At 42.6% G+C, this 16,223-nt stretch overlaps 2 protein-coding genes across 6 annotated transcripts; one reads left to right on the top strand and one right to left on the bottom strand.

Annotated features, from left to right (window-relative positions):
• Positions 1–1,976: 1,976 nt before the first annotated feature.
• On the bottom strand, positions 1,977–12,331 carry pus10 (pseudouridine synthase 10). 5 transcript variants are annotated; one of them, XM_004562190.6, is made up of 18 exons: positions 12,193–12,315; positions 10,900–11,003; positions 8,245–8,372; positions 7,700–7,987; positions 7,532–7,618; positions 6,310–6,344; positions 6,042–6,221; positions 5,716–5,761; positions 5,351–5,415; positions 5,179–5,261; positions 4,958–5,083; positions 4,631–4,687; positions 4,467–4,543; positions 3,406–3,461; positions 3,191–3,308; positions 2,954–3,096; positions 2,693–2,792; positions 1,977–2,549 (listed from the first exon to the last, which is right to left on the bottom strand). In XM_004562190.6, exons 3-18 carry the CDS (start codon positions 8,368–8,370, stop codon positions 2,511–2,513), a joined length of 1,626 nt encoding a protein of 541 aa, XP_004562247.3. In that variant the 5' UTR covers positions 8,371–8,372; positions 10,900–11,003; positions 12,193–12,315; the 3' UTR covers positions 1,977–2,510. The 5 variants fall into 5 exon arrangements, with proteins under 5 accessions (XP_004562247.3, XP_004562246.3, XP_004562243.3 ...); XM_004562189.5 differs by lacking the exon at positions 12,193–12,315 and adding an exon at positions 11,184–11,315; XM_004562186.6 differs by lacking the exon at positions 10,900–11,003 and having other exon boundaries at positions 12,193–12,331.
• cct4 (chaperonin containing TCP1, subunit 4 (delta)) lies at positions 11,384–16,109 on the top strand. Its single transcript, XM_004562191.5, has 13 exons — positions 11,384–11,518; positions 12,227–12,279; positions 12,361–12,450; positions 12,601–12,709; positions 13,045–13,309; positions 13,407–13,539; positions 13,807–13,946; positions 14,055–14,151; positions 14,382–14,492; positions 14,623–14,753; positions 15,149–15,383; positions 15,675–15,788; positions 15,939–16,109. Exons 1-13 carry the CDS (start codon positions 11,401–11,403, stop codon positions 15,951–15,953), a joined length of 1,611 nt encoding a protein of 536 aa, XP_004562248.1. The 5' UTR covers positions 11,384–11,400; the 3' UTR covers positions 15,954–16,109.
• Positions 16,110–16,223: the final 114 nt, after the last annotated feature.

Here is a 16,223-nt window from a genome sequence, read left to right on the forward strand (position 1 = left end):
GTTATTATTGTGTGTTTGAGGGTACAGTTGTCCATTGTGGGTGTGTGTATGTCCAGTCCGTGTGTTAACGTGGGTCAGATGTCAGGAGGCAGAGTTCAGGAGTCTGACAGCTGTGGGGAAGAAGCTGTTCCGGTACCTAGTGGTCTTAGTCCGGAGGCTCCTGTAGCGCCTCCCAGAGGGCAGGAGGGTGAAGAGTCCATGTGATGGGTGACTGGGGTCTTTGATGATTTTCCCAGCCCTTTTCAGACACCGCTTCCTGTAGATGTCTTTTATGGCAGGAAGTGGTGCTCCGGCGATGCGCTGGGCAGTTTTCACGACCCTCTGCAACGCCTTCCGGTCCGAGGCAGAGCAGTTCCCGTACCAGACTGTTATACAGTTGGTCAGGATGCTCTCGATGGTGCAGCGATAGAAGTTCACCAGGATGTCTGAGGACAGGTGGTTCTTCCTCAGAGTCCTCAAGAAGAAGAGGCCCTGGTGAGCCTTCTTGACCAGCTTGGAGTAGTTGGTCGTCCAGGTGAGATCCTCGGAGATGTGGACTCCCAGGAACTTGAAGCTGCTCACACGCTCCACGGCCGTCCCCTTAATGTGGATGGGTGGATGTGGGTCAGCATTCCTCCTGTAGTCCACGATGAGCTCCTTGGTCTTCTCGGTGTTAAGCAGCAGGTTGTTTGTGTCGCACCACTCAGCCAGACGATCCACCTCCTCTCTGTAGGCAGCCTCATCGTTGTCACTGATGAGGCCAATCACCGTGGTGTCATCTGCAAACTTAATGATGGTGTTGGAACCATCAGCAGGTCTGCAGTCGTGGGTGAAGAGGGAGTAGAGGAAAGGGCTCATCACACAGCCTTGTGGTACACCGGTGTTCATCGTGATGGTAGATGAGCAGTGGTTATCCAGCCGGACATGTTGGGGGTGGTTGGTCAGGAAGTCCAGTAACCATTTGCAGATGAGGGAACTGATACCCAGGTCTGTCAGTTTCTTGATGAGTTGTGAGGGGTGGATTGTATTGAATGCTGAACTGAAGTCTATAAACAGCATTCTGGCGTAGGTGTTGTTGTTGTCCAGGTGTGAGAGGACAGAGTGCATTGCGATGGAGACTGCATCCTCTGTGCTCCTGTTCTGGCGGTATGCGAATTGGTGGGGGTCCAGGGTGGGGGGGAGACAGGATTTGAAGTGTGCTAGGACCAGCTGCTCTAAGCACTTAGTGATGATGGGGGTGAGTGCTACTGGGCGGTAATCATTGAGGCAAGATGGGTTGGAGTTTTTGGGTATCGGGACGATGGAGGTGGATTTGAAGCAGGCCGGTACCACAGCGTGGGCCAAGGACAGGTTGAATATGTCTGTGAGCACTCCTGCAAGCTCCCCAGAACACGCTCTGAGAACACGCCCGGGGATGCCATCAGGGCCTGCAGCCTTGTGGACACTGATCCTGCTCAGCACCGCTTCTACATCGGTGGGGGAGAGAGTCAGAGGTTGGTGGTCTGGCGTCATGTCTGCTTTGGTTGTGGTTGTGGGGTTCCCTCGCTCAAAACGAGCATAAACGTTGTTGAGCTCGTTGAGGAAGGAGACATCAGAGGATGCGGGGGAGGGTTTGGTGGTCCTGTAGTCTGACCTCTCCTTCAAGGTCAAAGTCCTAATAATGCTACACAGAGCAATTTAAAATGTTTCTTACTGCCATAGCATGCACTGACAACATAGGAGATGGAGATTCTAATTGTAACATTATTTGGACCTCTGACCTCTTCTTTAAGATCCAACTCTTTAAAAGTATGTTTTAAATTCTGCTGCCTTTGTTTGTTTTAGCAACATTTAGGAAGTGATGCAGACTGATAACCAGCATCACATCTGCATCCAAACGAACTCTCCATCAGCCACTCCAACTAAAAATATACATCTGTCATACTACCCTTATCTGATTTTTAATCCACTACTAATTTGGTAAGTCTGCTTAAAAAGAATAAAGAAAACAAAATCAATACAGAAAAAATAGAATACAATTTAATAAAATGTTTTAGGTTTAAGAGCTTTTTTAGGTTTTATAACTACATTTTACACATTAGCCTGTCTTATTTGACATTCTGCTTCAAAGGAACAAATGATAGTTTTTGATACACTTTAATTGAAAGCAAATAAGCACCAGTATGTACACAAAAATAGAAGGAGCGTGTTTTTCATCTTTACATACAAACTACTTTGTCCACTTGGCCCTGAAAAAACTCAAAACAGAACAAGGGCACTATTATTTATTAAATTACTTCAGACTCAAGATTCACAGTCGATGATGTGAAGATGAAAAATAAATCCAGACAAAGCAGACTAGCTAACCGAGAGAACTGTGTTTTCCTCTCCTCCAAGCACCGTCATGGCTTCACCACAACTGTCAGAACCCGTTTGCTGACAGTTCAGCACTGTGGTCTAACAGGAATCCAGCAGCAGATGGAACCAGTGCAGTCCAAGCCGAATCCTCTCAGAAACAGGACAAGAGCAGCGTCTGCGTGGCAGTGCAGCTTTCACTCTGGCACAGGGGGAGGCCAGTCCACATCCACAGACTGAGAAGGGAAACATCATATTCAACAAGTAGGAATTTAGGGACATAACATTTCCAGAAAAGACAGTGACAGTTATATTCTGTATGATAATAAAAAAAGCAAACATATTGAATATTTGTTTTACAGATGTGACTTTCTCCCACCTCCACATCCAGTTCCAGGATGTCTGTGTCAGTCTTCAGCAGCTGGCACAGGTTGGGAATCGTTCGGCCGAAGTCTCCGTGGACAAACTCTTTGATGTAACTGTTGGCGGAGCATTAAGGAGCTTTTTTGTCTCACTGCAGGTTTCAGATAAAATTCAGGGTAAAATATTCTATTAGCTTATCGTTTCAATTAACAACAGACTGACCGGTGCAATGTTATAATTCATCATCGCACAGATGTGCCATTTAAAGTGAGGATACGTCCCGGCCTGCGTCTTCAATCGTAGGTAGAAATGATGAGAGTCCAGGAAGCGAGTGCTCATGCTGTGGATGGCTCGCTGTCGGACAGCCAGCGCCCGTCGATGCAGAACCCTCAAAGGGGTCTTCTGGTCCAGAGTCAGATCCTGATGAGACACACAACAGTCACACTGCTGATTCTTGATGTTTGAGTGTTAAAACACTCCAATTTCAACAGGTTATGAATTAGACCAACTAGACCTTGATGTCATCAATAAAAGAGATGTCTTCTCTCTGGATGGGTTTCTGGGTCCACACGAGAGCTGTATATGACTTGGTCTTCTCCTCCTCTCCCTCCTTCATGCGACTCATAGCCTCTCTGCAATTTAACACACAGCAAACATGGACTACTTTCTTAGTCTTTCACATATGTTGGAGATGTCGCTGTACAAATGCAGAATGAGTCATTTTCTCACCTGGTAACAATCTGCAGGTCTCTCACTTTGATTTTGTCTGACGACTGGTTAATGGTCTAAGAACAAAATAAAAATAATATCAGCAGGCCTAAAGTCTTTGCATCAGTGAACGCACATTTCTGTCAGCTTAACTTTGAAACAAGCATTTTTTTAGGAGGCTGAAAAAAAAGGATCTGCCAATTGCCCAAAACTGCAAATTTACAAACTCTCACGTTAAAATGCTAAAATTTACACTGTGGTGCAAAACACATATTTTCCCTTTACAACCTTGTGTATGGATGGAATGTATGGATCCCAAATGCCTTTAATATCTAATCCATCTGAATTTATTATTGATTTCTATAGTTGTGTGGTGGCTAAGATTGACAGGTGTGGTAGCTATAACTGATCTGATAGGTCTTACCACCACTGATTGATTGATTGAACTGACCCCCTCTGCTAGGTTTTTGCTGTGTGGTACAGCCTGTCCAACAGGTTTGCACTTCTGTTTTGGTACCTTAAGTTCCATATTTTTCCTATTACATAGTGCTAATTAAAGGGTCACATGAGCAAGCAATAATCAAGCTTGCTAGCAACAACGCTAATCCAAATAAGCTCACTTCTTGCTCCAAATCCTAACATGGCAACCTCCACAGAGTTAATGTCAACTCTTCAAAATGCCAAAACCAATACCTGATGTTAAGGTGTCCATGTCCATCTTTTATTACAGTTTATGCTCTAAAGAAAAAAGTACTATGCAATAAAGTCAGTTCCTACTTATATACAACTTTAACATATTTCAAATCAAATGCAGGGACTAACTCATTTTAACAAAATGCTAAACAACGAAAGAAAATAACTGTGTTTTAAGATGTTCTTGGCTGAAGTAAAATATTACAAATTAAAATAATTAAGGGAGAAGAGATTCCCAGGGATTGAATTCAAATATTTTCAGTCACTGCAACATTTCTCATAATGTAAAACAGGCTTAATAAGGAAACTCTTATATTGCTGCTGAGACCTTCAGTTCAGCAACTAAGTGACTGCAGAATAATGGACGGAGTGAAAGGACACATCTGTACCTCCTGGAGCTGCTTCATCTGCTCTTTGCTGAATCTGGATTTGTGAGGATTCAGCAGCTCCATCGCAAATGGACGTCCTGCCAAATCGAACCAATGAACCCGATAAAATAAACAGTTCTTCAATCTTCACAACTGACAAAATCTCAAAGTTTCAAAAATCCTACCGTTCCCAAGAGTCCTGACATCCACATCCTCTCTGCCAGATGAAGAGAAATTAAAACCTGCAACCCCGAAAACAGAGAAAGATTTTATTCTACGGCAAGTCACGTGTCATGTGCTGAAAAAACAAAACAGTAATAATATAAATAAACATGAATAAATGTACAATAGTTATTACACAGTTTAAAATCTGCTCACTGAAAAAGTGTCACAAAATCTCTGGTTTTAAAAGTCGAGCTGGCTCACGTTTAAAATGAACCTGCTCCCAAACTAAACCAAAACACCCCCAAAAACTGTGCTTGTCTTCATTTAAGCTGCGATTGTGGTCTCACCATCCGCTCTAAAGGCAGAGAGGATAGGCGCCGCGATCAACTCCTCCACTGAAGACTCCATCCTCCTCTCTCCATCGATCACCCAGGGAGTTTGAGGTAGGCTGCGACAGAACTTGTTGTATCTCCCTAAACATCACGAGGAGACATCATTATGCTATTTATTATGCTGTCAGTTTTAGACAACAACATTTCAAACAGATGTTCTTAATGTCCTACGTCACCTGCCACAAACACAGACACGTGCAGACACTGGACCTGAGGGCTGCAACTGCTGGTAGGCTGCGTTGGAGGACAGGGGTAGTGCCTGGAGAAAGGAAATGAAGGAATAAAAGATGTCATTTCAAAATCATTCCATAGAACTTTTTACTCGTTAAAGATGAAGAGGATCCTTACTTCAAAAATTTGGCATCGGGTATTTTTTCCAGAGCTTTGACCACCGCCATCCGAGTAAACACAGACTGCAGAGAGAAGATACAGATTCACACAGGGGCAGGGATAGCTCAGTAGGTAGAGTGGTGGCCCCGTGATCGGAAGGTCGGGGGTTCGAATCCACTAAACGGCTACCCTGAGGTACCCCCGAGCAAAGTACCGTCCCTACACGCTGCTGCCCACTGCTTCACTGAGTGAATGGGTTAAATGCAGAGAGGAATTTCCCCACAGGGATCAATAAAGTATACATTATTACTGAACTTTCAATTAAATTATGAAGACAAACTAGTCGTCCTGATTATTTTGAAGGATAAACTCTGCTTCCTCACCTGTTTGTTCTTGGTGGGCTTGAAGCAGTCAGGACATGTTGCAGCTCTGTAAAAAGGACATTGTTTAACCCATAAATCTTTTACATTTCAAAACTCAGAGCACATCTTGTTCCTGTTTTAATCTAAAATCAGTTTAGCTTTTGAAATTCAGGGAATTTGGGAATCCTTCTAATGGATTTTTCTAAATTAAATGGATATGTCTTAATTATTACTGGTCATTTTTTATGTTAGCAATTCAGAAATATTTCCTTTCCCCTCCAACTTCATGTTCTTCACCAAGAGCTGTTTCAGAAATTTCATGTGATCTTGAAGAGTTCAGGACTCACAGGAAGTGGCAGTCAGCGTCTGTCTCTGGATGAGTGAACTCCACGCTGACCTCAAACGGGCTGACCTTGGTAACCACAGCAATGCCCCCCAGCTCCTTGGTAACCATGCCCTGCATGATCCACTTGAAGGCCTCCTTGACCTGGATGACATCGTCCTTGTCGAGCACTAAGCCCTTTTCTCTGAAAATATTAAATTAAACATCTGATTCCTTGTGACTCTTGACTGTACATCGACTGATGTTCAAAACGTAGCCGACAAATACTTTACCTCACTTCCTTCTTCACGTAGAGCCAACAGGAGTGCTGCAGTATTTTAAAAGAAATTGTCATAAACAGTGCGCAGATATTTTACATAAGCAATAAATACAAATGAACATCCAGTGAAAATATTACAGATATGTATGAATGCCTGGAAATGAACTTATAACGTGAAAAACTGTGAAGTACCAAATGGACGATATTGCGAGTACCAAGACATCCATCTCAATTACCCAAAACTCAAAGGACACAGAAAAAAAATCCACAAAAACCACAAAGGTTAGAATGTTGACATCAAAAATGCCTTAAGTAATGGTTGTTTCAAATTAACTTGTGCTGGGAAGTCAACACTGTCACATTTCTTCACCTCGTCTCCTACGTCAATCACACATCAATGATCTCACCCATTCTGCCTATTTCCATCTATGCAAAATTAACCCCTTTCTATCAATCCTTGTTCATAGTCTTGTTACCTCCTGCACTGACTGTTGTAATTATCTCTACAATGGTCTCCCTCCAAAATCCCTCCATAAGCTTCAACTGGTTTAAAACTGCTGCCTGCATTATTACCAGAACCCCTCCTACCAGCACTCCTGTCCTTCAGGAACGTCGCTGGCTCCCTGTGACGTTCCAAATAGTATTCAAGCTTCTTCTGTTCACCTTCAAGGCCCTTCATAACATTGCTTACCTTTCTGACCTATTAAGCACTACCTCTTTTGCCCACTCACTTTGATCTTCCTCTGCACTTGCTGTGCCTTCTTTCCGCCTCAGCACCATGGGAAGCAGAGCCTTCATCTGCTCTGGTCCCAGCCTGTGGAACTCTCTACCCCGAATATAAGAAACACTGATTCTCTGTTCAAGTTTGCTTATTCACTGTGAACTTATTGTGTATTTTATATTGTTCTTATTGTTCTTTGTTCTATTATGTGTTTTTACTCTACTGTTAAGTGTCTTTGGGTGTCTTGAACGGCGCATTTAAATAAAATGTGTTATCATCATTATCATTATTATTACTACTACACCTAACCCTCAGCCTAACTCTAACCATAACCTAATTGTAACCCTGACACTAAAACCACATTTTAAGTCTAAAAAAATGTCTTCAAACTCGTGGCGACGAGCATTTTATCCTCATAATTGACTTTGTCCCCACAAGTATAGTACCATTCCAATTTTTGGTCCTCACAAAATATGTAAGCATGGTTCATACACACACACACAACCATACTGACCTCGCGGACACAGAGCTGAGCGGGCAGAGACACAGACAGCACCAGTGTGTCAAACTCGTAGTTTCCAGCCTTCACTGCCTCTGCTATCTGTGAACACACACCAGAAACAGCAGTTTAACACTGACGGCAGTGTAAATGGAAACAGTGAATACTGTCGAGCGCACACACCTTTATCGCCTGGGTTGTACCACATAGTCCCTGCAGGATTCCCAAACACACCACACATACACGTGAGTCCCCATCCTTTGATTTGACCACAGCGGCTGCCTCTTCTTCTGACTGAACATCAGTTATACTGGTGTCCAGTTTTGCTCTTTTATTGGGAGGGTCTTCAGATGTTTCTGATTCTGCAGCATCTTTGGACTTGTAATCATCTCTGGAGTCTAGAGCTACTGAATCTTGACATTTATCATTTTCTGTATCATTGATGAAAATTTGAAGTTCTTTAAGTGTTTCCTGTGTCAGGTCGAAGAAAATGCAATTAGAACTTTCATGTATTTTGACATATTTACTAATGCAACTGACGAAATCTGTAGAATACGACAACGAGAGCATACATTCCCCAAACAAGAAGATAAGTATTCACAATCTTTTCTTCCTTGTAACTCTCTGCATAAGCCACGATACAAACAAACCAACAAATAATTTCTAAACAAGATGACGATTAAAGAATATAGCAGGTATAAAAGCGGCGTCTGCAGCATGAGCCTCACCTCTGGTTGCTTCCGGTAGGCCGCCTGCACACTCACGCAGCAGAATCTGAGGACACAGCGAGCGCAGCAGCCAGCTGACAGCAACTTCTGGATGATTGGTTTATCCTTCTCCTTCAGGGGCAGCATGACTGCAGAGTGCAAAAGGAGAACCATGAACATTTCGGCATGATAAATGGCTATTCTGTCTTAAAATGTTGCAGATGTTAACTGCCTTTTGTAAATACTGTGTGTTATTTATTACAAGTCCCAAAAAGTTGATTGTGTTCACCTGGACGCAGCGTTTTGAGTGGCAGAAATATTTCATTACTCATCCAAGTGACTTCTGCAGTCTCAGCTGACTGCAGGTTTCCCAACCTTATAAACAGTGCATTTGCACAATGACTGAAAACTGCATGAACAATGGGCTGGGAGCTCAGTTCCTTGATCATTATTTATGCAAACTGTCATAACCATTGATCAAAGACCATGAGTACCATCACAGAGAGTTGGGGAATGGCTGCAATCACAGCATTGTAAGATGGTGACAGATGTACCCTTATTCCCCCTCCTCTATTCAGAGATGGTCTTTCCCTTTTCACGTAAATGGCCTCCTTGACTCCGCGCTCAAACCAGCGTTCCTCCCTGTGTACATCCAGAGTGTCCACTGGCCTGTAGGTGTAAATAGACTGCAGAGTCCTGGCCTGACGAGGTGGCTTTTCTGTGTTGTGCCATCCTCTTAGCCAGAGGTTGTTTGGTTTCCCCGATGTATAAATCACAGGAATCCTCCTGGCACTTAACAGCGTACACTATGTTACTCTGTTTGTGTTGGGGGACACGATCCTTGGGGTGGACCAATTTTTGGCGTTGTGTGATTTGGGGTTTAAAAGCCACAGAGATGCAGTGCTGAGAAAAAAATGCATCTCAGCTGTTAGAATAGAATGATCCTTTAATTGTTGCACAAGGGGAAATTTGGGCCGTTCCGATACGCCCTGACACATAAGGGATCACTAAGGGTTTTTGCTTAGGCAACAGTTGTCCTTCTCTCCTGGATCAGCTGGAGCTCTCCTGGATCAGCTTTGACAAATGTCCAGCTGGGATAACCACATTTACTCAGGGTCTTCTTGATATGATGTTCTTCTGTTTCTCCCACTGAAAACGTTACGTCCAGATGAACAGAATCAACTTTTGGGATTTACTCACCTGGATGATTGAGCATGTGTCAAGATATTTATTATAAGGTGTATTAAAAAAAGAAAGAAAGAAAGAAAGAAAGAAAAAACTGCATGAAAAACCACATGAAAATAATCTTATTTAATAAGCATGCATATATCTAACTGTGGTTAAAACACCATCCATCCAGGCTGGAGCCATCTGAGCTACCATAGGGCGAGAGGCTGGTACACTCTGGACAGGTCACCAGCCTGATGCAGGTTTAACAGAGACACAGACAACCATTAACACCCCACATTCACACCTACAGCTGGATGTCTGTGGACTGTGGGGAAAAAGCTGGAGTACCCAGAGAGAAGCCACGCAAACAAGGGGAGAACATCGAAACTCCTGGTTATGGTTAAAACACACAGTTTCCAGTTAGATAATAAACTGATTCATTTTACTTTTACTGTAAGTACTATGAGTTTTTTTTCTCACCATTTGGACATTTTCACATTTTGTTTTAGAGAAGTATTTTGTCTGGCATATTTCGACACACAAAAAGGCAACACAGCTTTTGCTCCAGGAAGTGGGAGAACAGCTGTCTGTCACTGCATCAACAGGCTTACAGTGCAGATCTGTGACTGTTGTTCAGCCTGTAGAGAGCCATTACACAGCTGTTCTCAGACCTAGTGCTCCAAATATTTGTGCAGTCATGTTCCTGTTTGTTATACGTATGTTTGTCAGAGATAGTGTTAAAAAAACAGAAGAAAAAAAAAAGAAAAAAGACACATTAAAGCCCCCCCTCCCCCAAATCTCAGAGAGAGCACGTGTGAGCGTCTGAACAGATACTCAAACCAGCAGTTTCCATCTCACCAGATCCCACAGCAAATATGTTTAAGGAAGCGTTAACATCCTCCCAGAGTGCACTGATCCTAGCTTTCTAACGTGCTGCCCAAAACTCTTGAGCCACTCCTAAATATCTGTATATTTTGTACCCAAGGCGCAAGAACGTCTTGTAATTTTTAAAATGATCTCGAAAAATAGTTATTCAGTTATTTTCTGAAAGGCTTTCAAGGTGTTTCTTTGGGCAGTGGCTGCTTTTTCTCGCATTTTTAGTCCAGCCTTTGAACCTAACCATGTTCATACAATGTTTATTTGCTAAGCTACTTAACACGGATCTATTAAATATTCCCAACTCAACGGGTGAACCAGTGCTATGTCTACACATAACAAACAACAAAACAAAAAATCTAAACCAACAATAAAAAGTTTTACATCTTAAAATAACCATAAACTATTAATTATAAGAATTTTGTGCCATCGGAAGACTGAGATTGTGTAAAAAAAACAAAAAAAACGACTGTTGCAGCTAATCATCTTAAACACGCCTGTGCAATCCAACAACTGCAGCTCCAGCACGGCTCACTTCAATTTTCTGATACTCTAAGCTAGCTAACAAGTTTTAATAATCTACAGACAATCTACACAACCTCTTATGGGTGACAGCAGAATTAAACTTACCTGACAGAACAGTGTTTTTTATGAACAGTGATGATCAGTTATTCGTAAGGCACGTTCGTCAATAGAGGGTCCCTTTCCTGTAGTCTGAGCCCTTCCAGACAAAACTAATCAAAAGAGGAGAAGCTTCAGGATAAAATTTTGCCTCTCGCAACAAGACGAGGGCTAAACTTAAGTTCATAGGTGATAGCAAATGCTATTGATATCACATGGATAAAAATGTTGTTTTAATAAATTACAGTAAACCCTAATCAATAACTTCTGGGTTCTCTATACTCAATCTTTACTGTCTGCAAACGTCATCTCCAAGCGCCGGGTAATTTGACAGCCGGGTCCTTCCTTCTGCTGCAGCACCCGGCGATCTGGAAGCTTCTAACTAGGGTGCTGGTATCGGCTCCTTAATCTGAGTCCATCCGAAGCCGAACTGTGGTGTTTCAGCGCCGGAGTTCACTAGTCTGACTCTGAAGACTCCCCTAAACATTTCCCATCGATTATAAAGTCAAGATGCCTGAAGCGATGGCAGCACCGAAGCTTTCCAACGGAGGCAAAAACAAAGGAGGGGCGTATGTGGACCGCGACAAACCGGCGCAGATTCGCTATAGTAACATTTCTGCCGCCAAAGGTATTTTGATATAATCATAGTTAATCAAGCAGCTAATATGGGATTCAGGGTTTGTACAGCAACCTGCTCTGCTTGTTTGCTGGGCACCGTTATTCCTGGTCCTATAGACGGTACCTTCCGCCTAGTCCAAATCTCATTCATTATAGTTGACGGCGTTTCTTTGCTATATAAATACAATACAGCGGCCATAACAGATAATGGTCAGTTAATAGTTTACAAGAATCCAACATCTTTATCTAATGTTGAATAAACCATTATGGGTGCTTGTATTACTTTTTCCAGATTAGTTAAAAGAAGCAAATTAATACATGAATAATAATATAATAATTTGAGGGTTTAATTAAAAAACAAAAAAAGAGCACTACTGAGCACTTGCTACAGGATGCTAATGATTCAGCACAATCTCTTCATTGTTGGGTTGTAATGCTGCTGAGCTGTCAGCTGAACTAGATTACGCATGTTTGTAGTTTTCAGTAAGATCCCTTTGATTTTAATAGGTAATGTACAACATAGAGGTTCCTGCTATATCAATGATATTGATACTGAAATGTTTTCATTAGTTCATAAACATGAATATGCTGTGCTTACCAAGAAGAAGCTTGAATATTAGTCCTCACTTCTGTTTTTTAAAATGCAAGACAAGATGAGTGGAATTTGCTTGACTTGGTTATTACCTGTGTTCTCATCCATCCCTTTGTTGTTTGTTAGCTGTTGCAGATGCCATCAGAACAAGCCTGGGCCCCAAAGGCATGGACAAGATGGTCAGTGAACAGATTTGATGGCTTTACCCAGGCCCCTCATCACACCTGTATCTAAACGATGGCTGTTGTTTTTGGTTTCAGATCCAGGATGAGAAGGGTGATGTAACCATTACCAATGATGGGGCCACCATCCTGAAGCAGATGCAGGTGCTCCACCCTGCTGCTAAAATGGTACGTTACAGCAGCCTGCACAGAAGCTTTGCAACTAAAACGGACCTATGAGTGCTCCCTTTCTAAGTATAATTTTAAGCTTCGTTAAACACCAAACACTGTTGTTAATTCGGCGATTAACTCATATGGCCTGAACCAAATGTGTTTCAGCTGGTGGAACTGTCCAAAGCCCAAGACATTGAGGCTGGTGATGGCACCACCTCTGTGGTGGTGATAGCTGGAGCGCTGCTGGATGCCTGCTCCAAGCTGCTGCAGAAAGGTGAGTGCTTTAGGGGATTGAAAAATCGAAAAAGTGATGCTACAGCTTAATTTTTTTTCTCTTTTTTTAAGAGTAATAGTAGAATTATTTCTGTCTTTTTTGTATCTTGTAGTTTGTTTTTATGCGCATTTTGAATTCACGCACTGGACATGTTGACTCCCTTTACTTTGCAAGGCTTATTTTGCACAGCAGATGAACTTAAGATGGCGCTAAAGCCCAATACAAGATAAATAAGGATCGTTTTGAGCTGTGTATCTGGAAAAGTTGAAGAATAACAACATGAACCTTTAATTGAGCACAATTGAGCCCGTTTAATTACTTGTCTCACCTGCCAGGTATCCACCCCACCATCATTTCGGAGTCGTTCCAAAAGGCAGTCGATAAGGGCGTGGAGGTGCTAACGGGCATGAGCCAGCCAGTGCAGCTGAGTGACCGTGAGACGCTGCTCAACAGTGCCACCACGTCACTGTGCTCCAAGGTGGTGTCACAGTATTCAAACCTGCTGGCACCCATGAGTGTGGATGCTGTTATGCGAGTCATTGACCCAGCCACAGCCACTGGTGTCGACCTACAGGACATCAAAATCATCAAGAAGCTTGGGTGAGTGTTTTTGTTTGTTTGTTTGTTTTTCTACTCTTATTTAAGCACTTTCTTCTGATTTTTGCTAGGCTTAATCACGTGTGTGTTGTGTGTTTAGAGGCACCATTGATGACTGTGAGCTGGTAGACGGCCTTGTGCTGACCCAGAGAGTTGCCAACACTGGTGTGACCCGAGTGGAAAAGGCCAAAATTGGCCTTATTCAGTTCTGTCTGTCCCCTCCCAAGACTGATGTGAGTCGCTTGATGAATATCTGCTGACAAGAAAACCCTTTCTGCCTTATTTTTTATGCTCAGCTTCAGATTGTAACAGTGAACTGCTGCTACAGTTTTGACTGCTTCAACTGCTATCGTTGCTCCTTTTCCAGTCATACAGAAGAGAAGACATTGTTTTCAGTAGATAGAAAACACTGTCAGTGCTGTTCTTGTGAACCATTATGTATTCCTTCAGGAAAAGCCTTCTTTTTCTGACCTTCTGTTGGGTTTTTGTGGGGCATGTAGATGGACAACCAGATCGTGGTGTCAGACTACGCCCAAATGGACCGCGTGTTGCGGGAGGAGCGTGCTTACATCCTCAACTTGGTAAAACAGATTAAGAAGGCTGGCTGCAACGTGCTGCTCATCCAGAAATCCATCCTCAGGTATGCAGGGAGCGAAGGACACGAGAAAAACACACTCTGCTATGCATTTCAGTCTTCTTCTGATACACGAAACATCTGTCACACTAACAACTAACTGTCATGTAACAGAGATGCTCTTAGTGACCTCGCCCTGCACTTCCTCAACAAAATGAAGATCATGGTGGTGAAGGAGATTGAGAGAGAGGATATCGAGTTCATTTGCAAGGTTAGTATTGTCAAATGAACCACGGCTTCTCTGTTTTTCACACAGTATTTAATGGACATATATAGATCTACATCACATTTGGCAGCACTTTATACTTTTTAAAATTTTATAGGAAACTAATCATCAGTTAACAAGATTTGTACACTTTTAACTTGTGAGCAAGTATTTAGTTTTGACAACTGTGTTTAGCATTGCACACCATTTAACTGAAGCCCCCACCCCTTCTTTAGACTATTGGCACCAAGCCCATCGCCCACATCGACCACTTCACTCCAGAGATGCTTGGCACTGCAGAGCTAGCAGAGGAAGTCAATCTGGATGGGTCCGGCAAACTAGTCAAGGTACAGTTGAGTCTTTGCTCAGAGAAACTCAGTTGATTTTTTTTGAGTTAAAGGACACAGAATGTTTCACTTGCAGCTGAGGAAAAAATGAGCTGAAACAACTCTGTGCCTCGCTTGCCACCTTTTGCAGATCACAGGCTGCACGAGCCCTGGGAAGACGGTGAGCATTGTGGTGCGCGGCTCCAACAAGCTTGTGATTGAGGAGGCAGAGCGCTCCATCCATGATGCTCTGTGTGTCATCCGCTGCCTGGTCAAGAAGAGGTCAGTCAGTCATTTCTGAAGAGTAAATTTCATTGTTAAAAAAATTCTTAACGAACCTGAAAACATACCCCTCCATGCTGGCTCACATGGCAAAGTTGGACTGTTCAAGAACACCTTTAGATACAGTTACAGGTACGATTGCCCTCTGACAAAGGCGCTTTTGCACTGACGCATCCTGCAGGAGCGTAACAAACAAGAGGAACAGTATTTAGGAAAGCTCGCCATTATTTTCGCAATGGGTTGCTTCAGCAACTTTGATGGAGAGCATTCAAACAGATGTATTCTTTTTTTGAAAATGTCTTTTTAGTTGTTATTATTTTATTTTGATCCTAATTTCTCTCAGTAATAGGATCAGTTCCAATGGCTTTTGCATTTTTGCCTTCTCTGTCTCTCAGGGCTCTCATTGCTGGAGGTGGTGCTCCAGAGATTGAGCTGGCTGTGCGTCTGGCAGAGTACTCACGCACACTGGCTGGCATGGAGGCCTATTGTGTGCGGGCATACGCTGATGCCCTGGAGGTGATCCCATCGACGCTTGCCGAGAATGCTGGCCTGAACCCCATCTCCACTGTGACGGAGCTCCGTAACAGACACGCACAGGGAGACAAGATGGCTGGCATCAACGTTCGCAAGGTTGATCTTTTAATTTATTAATTTATTTTTTAAAGTTAGCATAGCCTGACTTTGTGGAGAAGGTACTGCTAACAGAAGTAGATATTTAAGCTACTTATCCAATAAAAATGTTCTCTAGTTGCTCTCCAATAAAACTATTGTCTTGTTTGTTTGTTTTTTGTGGGGTTTTGTTTTGTTTTTTAGTGCATTAATTTTCTTTTTCCTGTTGAATGTCAGTGTAAAATGAATTTTGAAATGTGAACAGTTAGACACAAAAGACACACACCAAACAATTTGTTGTATGTGCAACAGGGAGGGATCTCCAACATCCTTGAGGAGCTGGTGGTGCAGCCTTTACTGGTCTCCATCAGTGCACTGACACTGGCCACTGAGACGGTCCGTAGCATCCTGAAGATTGATGATGTGGTAAGACTTAATCTTTTTTTTTTTTTTTTTTAAACATTTAAAGTGAAATTATTTTAAGATAATTTCTTGTATACTACCTTTGGCTTTTTGCAAAATCTGAGTTTATTAGATTACAGTTCAAACCAGTGGAAATGTGTTTTCTTGTTGCAGGTGAACACCCGATAGGTCTGTCCATTGAGTTTTGTCACCAAGCCTGCTCACACTGCAAGGGATCAGAGGACTCTGTTAACACCATTCTGTTCAGATTTCCACTGTAGTTGTTACGTTGCATAATTTAATAAAAAAAAAAACAACTTGTTTTTTTTTTTTTGTTGACATTCATTCCCTGTCTGTGTGATTATATCTTTTAAAGCAAGTTGAACCTTCACATCTTGGCCTTTTGTCTTGTTTCTGTTAATCTGTATAATCAGAGCATGCAAGATACCTGTCATATGT

The sequence above is a fragment of the Maylandia zebra genome, linkage group LG6 (genome assembly GCF_041146795.1).
Source record: "Maylandia zebra isolate NMK-2024a linkage group LG6, Mzebra_GT3a, whole genome shotgun sequence".
Classification (NCBI taxonomy): Eukaryota; Metazoa; Chordata; class Actinopteri; order Cichliformes; family Cichlidae; genus Maylandia; species Maylandia zebra.